The sequence below is a fragment of the Athene noctua genome, chromosome 8 (assembly GCF_965140245.1).
Source record: "Athene noctua chromosome 8, bAthNoc1.hap1.1, whole genome shotgun sequence".
Lineage (NCBI taxonomy): Eukaryota > Metazoa > Chordata > Aves > Strigiformes > Strigidae > Athene > Athene noctua.
In genome coordinates, this window is record NC_134044.1 from 26,353,015 (window position 1) to 26,369,233 (window position 16,219).

General features: G+C 41.0%; 1 protein-coding gene across 1 annotated transcript in view; it reads left to right on the forward strand.

The window, feature by feature from the left end:
* Positions 1 to 15,795, forward strand: part of SI (sucrase-isomaltase) — a 52,567-nt gene extending 36,772 nt beyond the window's left edge. The window contains exons 31-47 of the mRNA XM_074911709.1: positions 272 to 400; positions 517 to 624; positions 902 to 964; positions 1,215 to 1,349; positions 1,868 to 1,952; positions 2,869 to 3,007; positions 7,653 to 7,786; positions 8,220 to 8,254; positions 8,345 to 8,461; positions 9,874 to 10,022; positions 11,013 to 11,097; positions 11,193 to 11,249; positions 11,898 to 12,022; positions 12,291 to 12,379; positions 13,809 to 13,858; positions 14,096 to 14,266; positions 15,733 to 15,795. Coding sequence (XP_074767810.1) covers positions 272 to 400; positions 517 to 624; positions 902 to 964; positions 1,215 to 1,349; positions 1,868 to 1,952; positions 2,869 to 3,007; positions 7,653 to 7,786; positions 8,220 to 8,254; positions 8,345 to 8,461; positions 9,874 to 10,022; positions 11,013 to 11,097; positions 11,193 to 11,249; positions 11,898 to 12,022; positions 12,291 to 12,379; positions 13,809 to 13,858; positions 14,096 to 14,266; positions 15,733 to 15,795 — 1,734 coding nt within the window. The remainder of the gene's footprint in view (positions 1 to 271; positions 401 to 516; positions 625 to 901; positions 965 to 1,214; positions 1,350 to 1,867; positions 1,953 to 2,868; positions 3,008 to 7,652; positions 7,787 to 8,219; positions 8,255 to 8,344; positions 8,462 to 9,873; positions 10,023 to 11,012; positions 11,098 to 11,192; positions 11,250 to 11,897; positions 12,023 to 12,290; positions 12,380 to 13,808; positions 13,859 to 14,095; positions 14,267 to 15,732) is intronic.
* Positions 15,796 to 16,219: the final 424 nt, after the last annotated feature.

Sequence of the window (16,219 nt, forward strand, 5' to 3'; positions counted from 1 at the left end):
TCATGTATGTAAAAATCCAGGACTCTTTTCTCTGTCATGTATTAGTTTCTACCCTCAGCCTAGATGCAGTAGTGAAAGGTTTATTTTGTATTGGACTTGCTGATAGCTTGTGTAATATTCATTTAATAGCTTTAGCTTAAAGTTGCAGCTACTTCCAATTTTACAGTTCAAAAGTTCAGTAGTTTACTTATTTTGGCAGATTTTCAATAAATATGTATTTGACAAAAAATAAGCAAATTCATTTTACATTAATTGTTTTTGTGAACTGCAGGATGTCCAATATGCAGATATCGACCACATGGAAAGGCAACTGGACTTCACCATCAGCACACGCTTTGCTGGATTACCAGCTCTAATTAACAGAATAAAAGAAGATGGAATGAGATTTATCATTATCCTGGTCAGTTTTTCCATTACATACTGCTTTTACAGTTCAATATATCATTGCAGAATATATTCAACAGTATTTTTAAATTTGTTTTTTGAGTGTAAGGGTAAAAGTGTTTTTAATTATAGGATCCAGCAATCTCTGGAAATGAAACCAACTATCCTACCTTCTCCAGAGGTGTGCAGGACGATGTCTTCATAAAATGGCCCAATACCAATGACATTATATATTCCAAGGTATGGTTCTTACACAGTTGCTGACAGTAGGGGCATGCTGCATCCAAGTGAGCAATGTGTCAGTCTAGACTTCAGTGCTATCCATAGAGGGAGTCTGCTAACGGCATCTTAATGCCTGGCTCTGAATGACACATTGAATAGAGACAACAAACTGAATTGTCTTCAGTTTGTGTTGTCATCTACACCGGCATCAGGGAACAACGGTTATATCTGCCTGTTGCTGATGCTCAGTTTATATTCAGTGTGGTTTGATTATTTTAAAATTTTGTCTTATTAGGTCTGGCCATTTCTTCCCAATGTACAAGTCAATGAGTCACTGCCTGAGCAAACCCAAATACAGGTAAAGGTTGATGTGGTTTGGTTACGGAGTCAAATATATAGAGAGCAGAACGTTACTTAAGGAAAATAGCAGCACACTGGTTGATAAATCTCATGGGAGAAATAAGGTGCAGAAACTGGCTAGGCTTCCTAACCGAGCCAAAAAAAGTAAATTCTTACTTAATTTTAATTTTTTTTTAACAAATTCCAACATGTTAACAGCAGGATGCTTTCAATCCTGTATCTGTTTTGTTTTCCCACTATTTTTACAGATGTACGGAGCACATGCTGCTTTCCCAGACTTCTTCCGCAACTCCACAGTGGAGTGGTGGAAGAGAGAAATCCTCGAGTTCTACAACAATCCCACCGACCCCTCGAGAAGCGTCAAGTTTGATGGCCTGTGGATTGTAAGTCGAGAAATGCATTCAATTTCTGGATTTTTTTTTTTTTTTTTCCTCTGCCAGACACTAGCAGAGGGGACCACATTTCACGGTGTATATACTGCTGTTGAAGCTCAGAGGGTATCTGCTGTTAAATTACCATTAAATATAATAAAAAACCAGGCTGGAGGGAAGCAAGCAGAGCAGAGCACCAGGCAGACCCTGAGCCCCCGGCCAAAGGCTGCACTTTGGCTCTAGGTTCTACACTTGCACTGCCTCGGTGGATCGTGACTTTCTTCCTCCACTGTGACACTTTGCACAGGGGAAGCAGAACCCAGACTCACAGTTTTTTCCTTGAGACACACTGTGGCTCCCTGTCCCTGCACCCCACCACATGTCAACGTGTCGAGAAAACACGGAACAGCAGGCTGGCTGCAGCTGCAAAGGCTCCTGAGGCCTTCCACAATGCTGCTTGTTTGTAATTTTAATTTAGCATGGTTTGTACGTTTGAAATAAGTACAATCAGGTTTTACTCTATGTTTTAGGACATGAATGAACCGGCAGCTTTTCTGAATGGTGCCATTGATGGTTGTAGAAGTGACCTCCTAAATATGCCACCATATATGCCTTGTAAGTATAATCACCCCTTAAAACAGTTTCAGGTTATTCTGATTCCTACACCATTTCTCATATGGTATATGTGGTGTAAATGCCTACAGTTAGGTATATAGAACCACCAGCCCAACTGAAAGGGGCCTTTTATTTCTGAGCTTATAGGCACACTTCAACCCCATCTGTTTCAGTGGGAGAAGCAACTGCATGGTACTTTTTAAAAATGAAGTTATTTTCAGCTCCGTGCCTGCATAAGGATTTTGATACCTATTTTATATCGAGGTGCTTTGCCTTTAGGCATGGTAGAGAATGTAGTTCTCTTGCAGTTTTCTCAGATGAATAATGCAATTAATTAAAAATTTAGAAAATATCCTTGTGTCTCCTCTCATTACCATTTATCTATGCAGTCAAACACTTGAAATACTTACCTTTATTAGCTTGGCTTTGCTTAAGTACTGTTGTAAAGTCGTACTAATTAGAAATTATTTATTAATGGCTTATTAGCATACTCCTTGCTTACTGTTGCTTTCAGTTATTATGAATAGTTTCTCAGGAATTGTCAGAAAGTTAATATAATACAGCCCATACCCCCCCTCCCACACCCATTTTTCTGTTTATATGAATGATATGTCAGTTTTTTCAAAGATTTGCAATATCTTCTGGATTTGGATATGCTCTGTTTACTCTTCAAGCCTGTTCAGTAAGAACATCTGTAACCGAGTTAGTAAAACACTTACAGACTCAGATGACTACATAGGGATATTAGAAATATTCCGTTTCAGAAATCATTATAGTTATAAATAAATAAATGACAGTACACATGCCTAGAAGAGACTGAATGCCTGAAAGATTATGAAAATTAAGAAAGAGCAACTCAAATAATTATTGAATGTTTGTTATTAAAAAACAAATATTTTTATTCCCTTTCCATTAGATTTGGGATACCAGTCAGATGGATTAACTGTCAAAACTCCATGCATGGAAGGTGAACAATATCTTCCAGACGGTACCCCAGTTAGACACTACGATGTCCACAGTCTTTATGGATGGTCACAGACAAAACCTACCCTGGAGTAAGTGAAGTTTGCATACGTTCTTGGTATCTCCAAATATGTTACGAATATTCCGAGTTTATATTCTTATGGACAAAATGTTCATCAGTTTATTTAACATGCTTGAGAAATCTTTCTTTTCATTTTATCTGCGATTCTTCCATGGAGCTCGCAGTGGGGTTTGTTCCAAAGTCAGAGCAGCAGTGCTGTAGCTCTGGCCCTTGGTATCGTTTTGGTCACGTTACTGCTCAGCGCAGGGATCTCGCCCGTGGTACAAGCAGGGTGCTGTGGACCTGAGCTGCTGAAAGGATGTGCAGGAGAAGGTGAGGTGGGCCTGTGCAGCTCTGAGCTGGAGATGTGCTTCCACGGTTCCACCACGATAAACACCTTCTGCAGTGGGAGGCAGCTAGAGGGAAAACCCACACCTGCTCCAGCACGTCTGCACCTGCAGGTGCATCGCTGACTGTCTCAGGACAAGCAGAAAGCCTTCGTTTTGAGTTTAGCACTTTAAAAGCACTGACCCTGAGCAGACACAGTTTTCAAGGCACGTTTTAAAGAGAGTTTACCCAGCTCTGGTACTAAAGAAACTTATTGCTCATGTAGCTGGGGAGCAATTGCTCTTGCCGGTTCTGAAGACTTCATCCCCACAAACGTGATGTTGTGCAAGCTTAATTGCTGACCTGTGCTGTGACGGGGCACGGCCATGGTGCTACTCCTCCTGGAGTTTAATCTGGATGTAATTACTTGCCACTGAGCGTTTCCTTGTCCCAATGCATTCAGAGACACCATGTTGCCTTTTCGGCAGAGATTTCTGTTATGAGAGAGGCACCAAGGCCACCCCGGGGCGATGCTCTGCATTGCAAACGAGAGCAGTGAGCCCAGAGACACCGCCCGGGTGCTCATTCCCGAGGCAGAATGGAGAGCAGGTCTGAGCATTCGGATCGGCTGAGGGGAACAGTAATTACTCAATGATAGTCTCACGTAATTACTGTAATTAAAATATAAAATACTTTTTATTTCTCGTTTTTCTAGGGTAGCTGAGTTTATTGCTAGGCTGATGCTGTTTTTGCCTTACGCCGTGCCCCCAGTGAGGGAAAATGAATCTAGATTTTTTCAGAATGTTAATTTAAGGAGGGCTCGATTACGTCCTCTCTTTAAAGGAAATGGAGTAGTCGTGGAAAGGGGAAACGGTGACTTTTAAAATGCAAACTGCGTGCATCAAGCTTTACTTTTAAGAATTTATTTTGTCAGTTCCAAGGCAAACGTCGTTATCTGTTCCTTTCTGAATAGTCCCCCAGCCTGCTTTAGATAACGTCTGATCTAATGATAATATATCTGTGCTGTTTCATTTCCAATTCAATGAGTAAGCAAGGAACAGTGTTTCTTTATAGGTCTTAACGACCTTAAAGCCCTTGGTAACTTTGATATTACCATAAAGAAGGAAAATATCAAGGCTGCTTGGGTTTGTGACTGAGTGGATGTTCTATCTGGCAGCGAGCCATTGCCGCGCTGCCAGTCAAGGCAGGAGAGAAACTGCTGACAGGACAGGAAGGGAAGTCTGGTACCTCTGCTGTCAGCCGAATCACATGCGATCGGGGCGTCGTAAGTAGACAATAACTTGACGCTAAGAGGAGTGTTATCATCTTCCCTGTGTGTTAAATATGAACAGCAATGTAGTGAAATAGTTCCTTCTCTTTTGAGAGGTGCCATAACAGAAATGACTCCAATAAATTACACAGCTCATACAGGTATTTTTGCACTTGAAATTTATAGAAAAATGTTCTTTACAAAAAAAAATAAAAAAAATTAAAATATATATATCTCAGTTCCCAATTTATTATTTGGTAGAAACTGAAGGAGTACTTGTGCAACTGAAGACATGCCTTAATAATAACTTACTCTAATACTAAACCACCCAAAGAGGAAGATCGTTAGCACACAAAGCTCACAAAAGCCTGTAACTTAAAAGTGAACAGCAATTTTTTATGTAAGTTGATGGAATTTTGATTCTCCATCCGCTAGAGACAGGGAGCTTCTGGATATTGGCTTATGCTCTTCTTTTATAATGAGGCTTTTGCATAGACTTGAAAATCAGAACCTGTGCGAGTGAACAGAGGAACCATTTTGAGGAAAGTTTGGGCTTTGTGACCTAAGTAATTGCTTTTCGTGGATACAGCTCTGGCTCAGTCCTGAGGCAGAGAGCTGGCACCTCGAGTCAGCAAAACACTTGTTCCGAGCATCCCCTTGCGCAGTCCTACGTGCAGCACAGACTTCCTTTACATTTGAAATTTTAGCTCCCGTTTCCAAAGCATTGTTGAAGTAGGGTAAACCAAGCAGAGGCTGAAAATGTGTGATAGTATGTTACAAAGAATTAAAAGAATCTAGAAAACTTACTGTTTGTCTTGGAAGAAATAATTACAGCACATTAGTCTAGTTTAATTACTACGGTAGTTTAAGTGACTTGTGTATTTTTGCTGTAATTATAGTGTCACTAAAGCTGCAAATCCTGTAGAAAAATAAGTAAATAGTGCCTTATTGAAGCAGCTGTTTAGGCAATTATTGTGGAGCTAGCATTGGAGAGCAGCATGATTTAATCAGTGTGGCTTTTAACCAGTATTGTGGCTTAGGATCTTGCTGTAATGACTCTCGGGACGTGTGCGTGGCTGCGGAGGAAGGGTTCTGAGGAAGAGGAGCAGTAATGCATCCCTGCCAGTCCCACAGCACAGACCAAGAGCATGTGCTGCAGGAAAGGTGCTTCTGTCCTCGGTGGAGCAACTAGGCAGCGCAAATTCCCCTGAACTCAACCATTTTGTTTTAAAGTAAAACTTACTTGGTTGTCTTTGCAGGTGTCATTCACACCCCCACCTCCAGGCCCTCAGGAGTTATTCTGCTGAGCCATTGGCAAGCCACAGTCTGCAGTCCAGATAACAGGCCGTAGGGTTTTAGTGCCACAGCATCCTGACAAGTCTGTGACAGTCCTGGCCTGGTGCTACCTGTTTCCTTCTTTCCCCCAAACCCAAGTGCCTGGATGTTTCCTGCCCTGTAGGTTTCTAGCTCTAATTTAGGAAAGAGAAATAAGTCCCACCATCCTCAAAAGGTTATTAACCCCTGGCTGAAATATCTTCTGCTTATGAGGAAGACAAATGTGATCAGAGCAAGAGGTGAGCCAATGCTGAGATAGTCACACACATAGGTAGTCACTCCTTAGCTGTAAGGCCTGTTACCTGCCCCGAGCAAAAACAGCTGGTTTAATATATTTGCTTCTAGACAAATCCATATTGGTCATTTCGTATTGATCACTGTGTTGGTTTGAGCCCTGCCGGGACCGGAGACCACGTTGCTGTTGTCTCTCCCCCACCCTCGGACACAAGTAGGGTACAAACCCCGCGTTAAAATAAGAAGAAATTTAATACAACAGTGTAAACAACAACAGTAGCAATGATAACAACAATAAACAGTAATAACAGTAAACAAAAGATATCCAGAGAAATACCACAATGGTTACAGACAACCCGCCGTGTGCTCCCCGTCACCAAAGCCACAAAGGAAAAAGTTCCTGCGCTCCCGCCCCTGGACCCGATGTCAGCATGGTATGAATAACCTGGCTGGAGCTCCCTTCCCCCTCTCTGCTGGGGAAACTTAACTCTATCCTAGCTGAACCAGGACAATCACACAATCATCTTGGTTGGAAAAGACTTTGAAGATCATCCTGTCCAACCCTTAACCTCCCCTGACCGTTCCCAACTCCCCCAGATCCCTCAGCGCTGGCTCAGCCCGACTCTTCAACCCCCCCAGGGATCCCGGGGACTCCCCCCTGCCCTGGGCAGCCCATTCCAACGCCCAACAGCCCCTTCTGCAAAGAAGAACTTGCCATTACCTCTTGTCCTATCATTTATTATTTGGCTCCAGAGACTCATCCCCCCTCTCTGCCCCCTCCTGGCAGGGAGTTGCAGAGGGCCAGGAGGTCTCCCCTCAGCCTCCTCTTCTCCAGACTGAACCCCCCCAGTTCCCCCAGCCGCTCCCCAGCAGACCTGTGCTCCAGACCCTGCCCCAGCTCCGTTGCCCTTCTCTGGCCACGCTCATGACATGATATCATGTCATCTTGCTGTTTCTGAAGTGATTACAGATCCATGACTTATTTTTATGTTCCAATACCTTTTCGGCAACTAGACCTATGCTGTCAGGTCCAATATTCCTGGCACCTCTACTTTCCCCTTTATGATCTTTTTGGTATGACTTTTGCCAAATTATTTTCAACTGTTGCTGTAAGCTTTCAGGCACTTTAAGAAAGGAATGATGTGCCCTACAACACCGTGTGTAACCCTTAGAAAATGTGCAAGTTGGGTACATTCGTATTTTCCCACTCAGTAGTTGCCCTGAGTTGGAAATCTGTATTTTCAGACCTCCTTGTTTGCCAGTTCTCTTTTCAGCCACAGGTTGGCTGACGCTGCTGAGTTTCTGTGAACGTGTGAATCGTAATGAATCGCTGTAAAAAGCACATCTGGATTGGGCATATGCGTGTTCGTGCATACAACAATGCTGCCCTTCACTATGAAAGTAGAAGCCCTTATGTCTGTTTTCAGAGGATCTTATGTAAGACATTCTCGTGCAATATTTCTCATGTGATTTTTTTTTCTTTTTTTTTTTTGTCTGTTTTCAATGTCAGCGGTTTGCAGAGTGCCACCAAGGAGCGTGGGATTGTTATAACCCGTTCCACATATCCCAGCAGTGGAAGATGGGCAGGACACTGGCTCGGTGATAACACTGCTGCTTGGGATCAGCTAGCTAAATCTGTTATTGGTATGTAGAACAAAAAGGATCTGTATTCAACTCAGGGTGCAGTTATTTCTTTTCCTTCACCTACCTGCTCTCAGTATTCGTATGGTTTTAGCTGAAATAAGCACTTCAGTAACAAGAATTTGTGGTCAATTCCTTTTTTACTCTTTCTCTTTGCTTCCACACCAGGTGCTGGGAGCTCTTTTATTAGCTCGGGACCAGCCACCTTCATGCCTTGTGTCCTGCCATTAATTTCTTTCTTTGCACCTGACCAGCCAGCTCCCATCTTTTTCTGTAGCAGAGAAACATGATACCTTAGAGAAATCATGGGGTTTGTGTTTGGGTTTTTTTTTCCTTCTCATTCAGCATTACAATATGTATTATCTATATAACCATTAACATTAGAAAAGGGGGGAAAATAATCCAACTAGTAATGCTGAATTATTTTTCCTTTCAGGTATGATGGAGTTCAGTCTCTTTGGAATATCTTATGTAAGATAATGAGCTATTACCTTACCTTTAATCATCCGATGCTATACATGATTTTGTAGTATTCCAATCGGATCATTTTTAAATTTTCAGACAGGAGCTGATATCTGTGGCTTCTTCAAAGACTCAGAGTATGAGCTGTGTCTTCGCTGGATGCAGCTGGGTGCATTTTACCCCTATTCAAGGAATCACAATCAGAAAGGAACAAGGGTGAGTTGCAATTTTTAAATTATTTTAAACATCTGGGCCTTTGTAACACACATATAGAGACCAGCCAGAACATAGCACGAGTTGGCCTGGCTCAAGGAAAAGTACATTCCAAGCAAAATGGACAAGAAAAGAACACATTTGGCTTTTTATCAAATAGAAATTGTCTTTACTGATATGCTTGCTCCGCTGTAAGCCTCCCCCTCACTTGGGAGGTTTCGTGCCCACAGAAGGGCTGCTCTGGGATTTGGACCACTTGAAGGAAGCACATTCTAAGTTTGCTTTGACTGAATCAAACTCCCACGTATTTTTCCCTGTGTGCCATTTCTATTTAAGCGCGCTCCACCAGCAAGACTAAAATAGAGCACTTCTATGGCAAGCACACTTAAAGGAGCAAAACTGACCTTGGTGCTCTCAGCCCTAATTGTCCATAATTATACAACAAATGAGGAAATAGAAGAGTGTAATAAGAATCTGGAGTAAGGCTTGGCAGTTTCTGTGCTTTGCACATTTGCCACCATCAGATATTGTATTTCTTTTAAGAGTAAAGGAAAATAATTGCCTCAATGTAGGTCTGTGCTGGCTAAGGACTAGACTGTAGAAAGCTGTAAAACAAGATAACTGGAAATTTTTTTTAAAAAAAAGGAAACAGCACTTCTATTCCAGTTAAAGCTCTAGGTCTAGCAGAGTAGAGCTATTTGTATGGCATATATCTAATGGATTAAAGTCTCCTTTTCAAAAACTCTGTGCTTTATCTTGCGGCGGCACACCTTTCGATAGGACTTTTAAAGCCTTTAAAAATGCAGATTCAGGGTTATCATATTGCTTCCAGTCTTACTCAATTTGCCAAGGTATTGTTCAATACATTTAATAAAGATTGGAAGTGCTCCCTGACATCAGTCATTAGTGCTTCGGTCTCTTCTTGCAAGTCCTGAGTGCTGCCCTGCAGAAAAGAGGGATAATAAATTATGTACACCGGGCCGTGTCACGCCTTCGGGACATGTTGCATTAAACATGTTTTTACAGTACTTCCCCCGGGTTTCTCTCACCTTCCCTCTTTCCAGTTCCCCTCTTAGGGCTGACAGTGATGCCTACTGTTTTTAGTGTCACTTACTCCTGAACTGAAGAATAAATAAAGGAAGGTGCTCTGGCTCAGAGGAGAAATTTCCTCGGCTTTGTCTTGCTGTTGATTTCACAGAATCACAGAATTGTCTAGGTTGGAAAAGACCTTGAAGATCATCCAGTCCAACCATCAACCCAATTACTACTACTAATAGGTTCTATGAAGTCTGCAGAGAAACAGAAAATGGAAGAGGTGCTAAATGCGAAGGCTTTTGTAAACATTACCAAATTCTTTGATCTCTTCTTTGGTTTCTTGCTTCGAGCTTCACGGTCAATGATCTCTTCTCTTTCAGAGACAAGATCCTGTTTCCTGGAACTCAACATTTGAGGAGATTTCCCGGAATGTGCTGAATATAAGATACACCCTGTTGCCCTATCTCTACACGTTAATGTATGACGCCCATGCCCATGGCAGCACTGTGATCCGCCCCATGCTCCATGAGTAAGTGCGACTCCTTTGCTCTACTTATTACAATTTTCCACTAAAAAATCTGTATTTATGACTCTCCTAACAATAGAGTTTTCTCTTAGTTACAGCAAGTTTTCTTTCAACAAAAAAGCACAAGATTAAGAATATGAGATTTCAACATCAAATCTCACTTGAACAGCTTTAGTTCTCAATTTTTCACTATGAAACATTGAACATTTTCTTCTCTAAGGGTAATATTTGAATTTTAAATCTCACCTTTAACCTCTGTAGGGGCAAGGAGCAAAATGCTGGTCATATGTAGGATCAGAAAACCCCACAAATATTACAAAAAGAGCTGGACACAAACTTTAAATAAAAAGAGAGAATTCTGCCACAAATCGTGACATTTTTACAAGGAAAAATAGGTTTTTTTGTGCGTGTCCAAGATGCTATGGCAGATTTTTTTAAAAAATGTTGTTAGAAACAAAAAGCCACCTTTGTTCCTTGTCAGATGGGGCAGTACCTGCAAAAGCTTTAAGTCCTGTGATGGAGTTAGATGTCGTCTAGTATCTATGTGTGTGTCTTGACTGAGGAGCAGAATCTTTTGCCTATATTTACTAACTTTTTTTAAAGCAACTGTCTAAGAAAAAAGTAGCACATATTAGAAAGTATTCTATTGTCCACTACCTAATCTGATTATTGCTATACTGGCCAAGCACAACAGACCTAAGCTTTTTGACCCAAATATACTGAAGAGCAAACACAATGAAATGAAAAAAAAAAAAAAAAAAAAAAAAAAAAAGAAACCCAAGTAATAGTTTGCATTTCTTTAACGAGTTTCACATTAGCATCTTTATGCATTCCTGGCAAACATTAATTGATCTATGAATTATTAATACCAGAATAGATGAGGAAATAGTAGATACTAGGAATAGTAGATTCAATTACTGGCAAAAATGTCTTAAAGAATGAATACTTTGGAAGAGTTCAGCACCCAATAATCATTATTCTGTTAACTTGCAGGTTTGTGCAAGACAGAACCACCTGGGAAATATATGAGCAGTTCCTTTGGGGACCTGCACTGCTCATCAGCCCTGTGATGCAACAGGTACTTTTTTAAGCACTTAAGAAAATATTAAAGTTACTTGAGCAAAACTTCTCGTTTTGATTTGAGATACCTAAAACTTGTATGTTTAATTTCAGAATGCCGTAACAGTGAATGCTTACTTACCCGATGCCCGCTGGTATGATTATTACACAGTAAGTAATTTTAAAAATTATATTTTGTATGTCTAAACAGTGCTCTTCAGACAGCAGCAGGGTGTGCTGAGGCTGGCGGTGAGATGTAAACCCTCTCTCTCCCTTTTACAAACTTGCATTCAGTATCAGTTCTCAGCAATATAACATCTACCCAGCTGATAAAAAAATTCTTGACTTCAGTATAATTACATATAATAACATCACCACAATTAGGGTAAATTAAAGGTGAAATAATACCATTAATTTGAAATCCTTCGACTGACTTTTTTAAACTCTCAGATGATATACATAATGTCTTTGTAAGGAATGCTGGAATGGAGAAAGTCAAACAGGTTTAGCTGAATCATCTTTCACAGAAAATAAGAGAAGATTTGGTAATAGGAAGAGAAGGCATTAAAAAAATCAATTCATCACAAGTTCATATTTTACCTGACTGTTCCCTTTGGTTCAGCTGGTGTTGCCTACGGTCAAGCCAGTCTTTTATAGAACCAACATATCAGTTTCTCTTAAAAGTGTTGGGTAGTTACTCCTGCAGCAAAAACTCCTAGTTAATCTGTTTAGCAAAACAAAATAATTTCATTCTAAAACCCCTGTAAAGCGAGGACAATTCAGTAGAAGACTTTTTTTTAATAATTTTTTTGTACACAGGATGAAGATATTGGCTTTAGGGGACAATTCAGAGTTTTACCAGCTCCTTTGGAACACATCAACCTGCATATCCGAGGTGGATACATCCTTCCTTGGCAACGACCTGCTAATACAACTTTTTACAGGTAAGATTAAGTGAAATTTAGTTTTGCACAACTGCATATAAATACCACCAGCCCTCAGAGAATCGATGTCCACTGGAAATTTATGGCTTGTTCTTCTTTTTGCTCTCCTCCTAATGGTCTCCTTTAAATTTAATAGTATGGGCTTAGGAAGATGCGTATGGGAGATCAATTGATTGGCATGCAATATTTCTAAATATTTCTAACCTTTGAGAAATAGGAAATGTGATTAGCTGAGGAAATTGAGGAAAAATGATTGTGTTTTCCATAGCCGAAAAAACCCGATGGGCCTCACTGTGGCTTTGACTGACGCTCTGTTTGCGGAAGGCCAGCTGTACTGGGATGATGGGGTTCGCATTGGTACGTACGGTGCTTCCTGCCCACACACAATCTCTTTCTGCTGTGAGGATGGCTCTGTGCGTGCCCCGAGAGGCTGCCGAGCCCCCACCCTTGGAGATATTCACAGCCCAAATTAAAGCAGACAAAACACAACCCAGGAATATGACCTGGGCAGAGATGAAAGCAATTGCAGCAGCCCTTGAAAACCAGATAATGCTCAGCGGCTGACTTATGAGCTTTGCTGCCAGCAGTTCTTACCAATACCACAGTGGCCAAAGTGGAAGCTCCAAGCTGTAAGAAAGTTCATTGCTTGGCCGTCACTTTGGAAAAGAAGTGCTGGTGGTTGTGTCTGCCTTAGAAATCCTCCGTGTAACGTGGGGTGCTCGAGGAGGAGCATTAGGAGCAGATGGGGAGGATGGACTCTGGCCAAGGCAGTTGCATTTCTGGAGGACACATCTGAGCGTGCCTTCAGAGACGAAACTGAAATTAAACCTTCAGATTAGCATTAGAGTAAAACGATTTTTCCTGATTTAAACCACATAATGCTATGATTTATAGAATTAATATGCTGTATAAATGAAATTGTGCTCTGGACCTAAGACAACACAGATGATCACAAAGATTTGTCCTCAAACCTGTGGGAACCATAACCATAGATTACATGAGAAGCTTTAACTAATTTCCTCAACGTTACTAAACTTAAAGCGCCTTCAGATAAGAGACACTTCAGTGCCATTTATCCTTTCCACCCAGAGCATATTGCCCTTGTAATAACAATAAGCTTTCACCTGTAAAGTGAAAGCAAGTAATGCAGAAAATGGTGTTACTGGCATAAGGGTGTGTAGGGATTTTTGCATTTGCATTTTGAGGTGCTTCACACAGAGCACTGGAATTCAGAACCGGTGGCTGTCTATGGAAGTCTGATGAGAAATGAAAGTATCGTCGATCGCGGGGTCCATCTCACCAGGGCGCCTGGGATCTGTTTGTGGGAGTGCAGAAAGGCAAGAACCTACGACGCCCATGATTACCAGCACCACTTTGAGAGCATTTAGTGCTGAGTAACAGGAGTGATAAAATAGAGAACAGATTTATATCACGGTCCTGTGCAATTGGACAGTGAGTAGAGGTGGATGTGGGAAAGGCCTTCTTCAGTGAGAAACATTTTTCTCCGGCTGGTCTTAACACTCTTGATCTTTCTAATGCTTTGTTTGCCTTCCTTTGTATCTTACCTCTAAAATGTTCTTATTTTGACCTTGTTTAAATAGCGCACAGTCCTATAATGAAAGTATTTTATGTCTAAAAGCATATGTCTTCTGGAAATACAGAACTTTATAGAGAGATATACTGCATATTTCTGCACAGTATAAGCACACAATTCTTGAACTGAAATTTTGACAGTGTGTTAAAGTGAATAGCGAATACATTATATTTTATTCTTTCTTTTTAACAGACGCATATGAAGATGGTGTCTATCTGCTAACATCATTTACTTCTAATCAGGTAAGTAATGTTAGCCATATTTTTTGAATAATCACTTTTAATGATTATTATTACATTTTTAACTATAGGTTTTTTAATTTGAAACTCAAGTCTTCAACATTTGGAAAATAAATAACAACATGCAGGTATTTTAAAAAAAAAAAAAAGTAGGAAGAGAGGAAAATGACTGAAAAGCTCAAGCAGACTTATACCAGTCTAATGACAATCTCTGATATTTTTTTTTCCTTTTCCTTTCAGAATGTTTTAGATATCACGGTTCTGCATAACGGTTACACTGATCCAAACAACTTAATGTTTACTGAAATTAAAGTCCTGGGGGTGCCCACCAGCGTTAAGCAGGTGACCGTATTGCAGAACGGCGGGACAATCGCGTCGTCTCACACGGTGGATTACAGTAACACCAAGAAGGTGAGATGCCATTTGCAGGGTAATGCCACCTTCACAACTGTGTATGTGCTCTTAAACTTTTGGAGATTCAGCTCTCAGCTGTAATATCACATTTAAAATATATTTCAGCAAGATATATAAGCTACCGTCAGGTGACGATTGTAAAATACATGATGTAACGTACAGTAAACATTGTGCAGTAAGTGTGGTAGAGCTTTTAAGCATAGAAATTGCTGTCGAGGAACCCAAACCACTTCTGACTGGAAAAGTGCTGGATCTTGTTTTGTGCTTGGTTTCCACTCTTCCCAATAGCTTACTTGCAATCTGTGAGATTTGAAGGAAGGCAAAGCAACTACAAGTATTTTCATAGTCTCTACATGACCCTGTTGTTGTCGGCCTTGTCTGACAACATTTTCATTTCCCAGCCCCGTTTGCCTACCACCATTTCTTGCTCTGTCATGTCACATTTCGGCTGTAGGCATTGCAGCACGGGGTTCTACTTGTACAACTCAAATCACACTTCTCAGGTTATTGGCATAACTTCCACCGACTTCAGAGCACCGGGATTTCCATCTCACGGGTCGTGCTGTCCAGGGCACTGCCCCCTCCAGCCTCTCTGGACAATAAAGTCAAGCTCTCCTAGAGGCAGCTGAAATAAATGTGTGTAACTGCACTGCTGTTCCAGATGGCTCCTCTATGGAGCATCTTTCAAGTATGAACAGAACTGCTGCGGAGCTCGTTCTTGCCATTTTTCTGACTGCTTAACCTCTTCTGTTACTGGGATCTTACCACACTCCCTTTGCAATTCAGTATTCTGTTAAGTCTTAGTTCTTCCTCTCTTTCACTGGGTAGGCAGAACTATTTTTTTTTGTACATAACCAAAAAAATGATTTAGAAATGTAGAAGAGAATGGAAGTATTTCATTCTGGTGTTGACTTTTAGATGGAGGAAAACAAAAAAAAAAAGGGAATTAATATGCACAGTTTAATTACAAGTTTTGCCTTCCTCTCCTCTCCTCTCCTCTCCTCTCCTCTCCTCTCCTCTCCTCTCCTCTCCTCTCCTCTCCTCTCCTCTCCTCTCCTCTCCTCTCCTCTCCTCTCCTCTCCTCTCCTCTCCTCTCCTCTCCTCTCCTCTCCTCTCCTCTCCTCTCCTCTCCTCTCCTCTCCTCTCCTCTCCTCCCCTCCCCTCCCCTCCCCTCCCCTCCCCTCCCCTCCCCTCCCCTCCCCTCCCCTCCCCTTTCCCTAGAACTTTAACTCTAAAAGGGTTTCTGAATAAAGGGAAGGGATCAGAGCCTCACGACCAGACATCTCAAATCTATGCTGCTTAAACTATGTTATGTTTATAGTGATACAAACACAAAAGCAAAGGGAGAGGAGTAAATTCTTGTAACTTAAAATGAGAAGCCACTACCTCTACTGAACACAGAGAAAGCAGTGGATCTTCAGGGCAGTGTCACTAATTGTTCATTTTGTCTGTTTTATTCACAGGTCCTGACAATCACCAAGCTTCAACTTGAGTTAGGCAAAAACTACACCGTGCAGTGGAGCTAAAATGCCTGCAAAAGAACATCAGCCATACAGCCCAATTTTCTGATTGTTTAAAAACCATCTTTCAATTTTTCACTTTGCAAAGTTCCTCTGTCATCACAGAAGTCTTCTTACTATAAAACCATACTAGTTACATTCAGTTCGTATTAAGGTGTAATGTGTATAAAGCAGCCACATTTCAGTATTGCTGAAGGCTAACTACAATGTCTCCACGTGATGCAAAATCTGTATTTTAAACAGTATGGCACTTCGGTGTAGCTTCATCTTTCAAAACTGAGATGTTAATGTAAAACTCCATGTTTTCTCAGAGTTGAATTTTTAGCTGAGTTCGAGTGCCAGATTTTATTAAAAAAAAAAAAAAAAAAGAAGAAGATATGGTTGGTATTACTTCCATAGATTTAGGGCCATAAATATGCTTACATTTAAC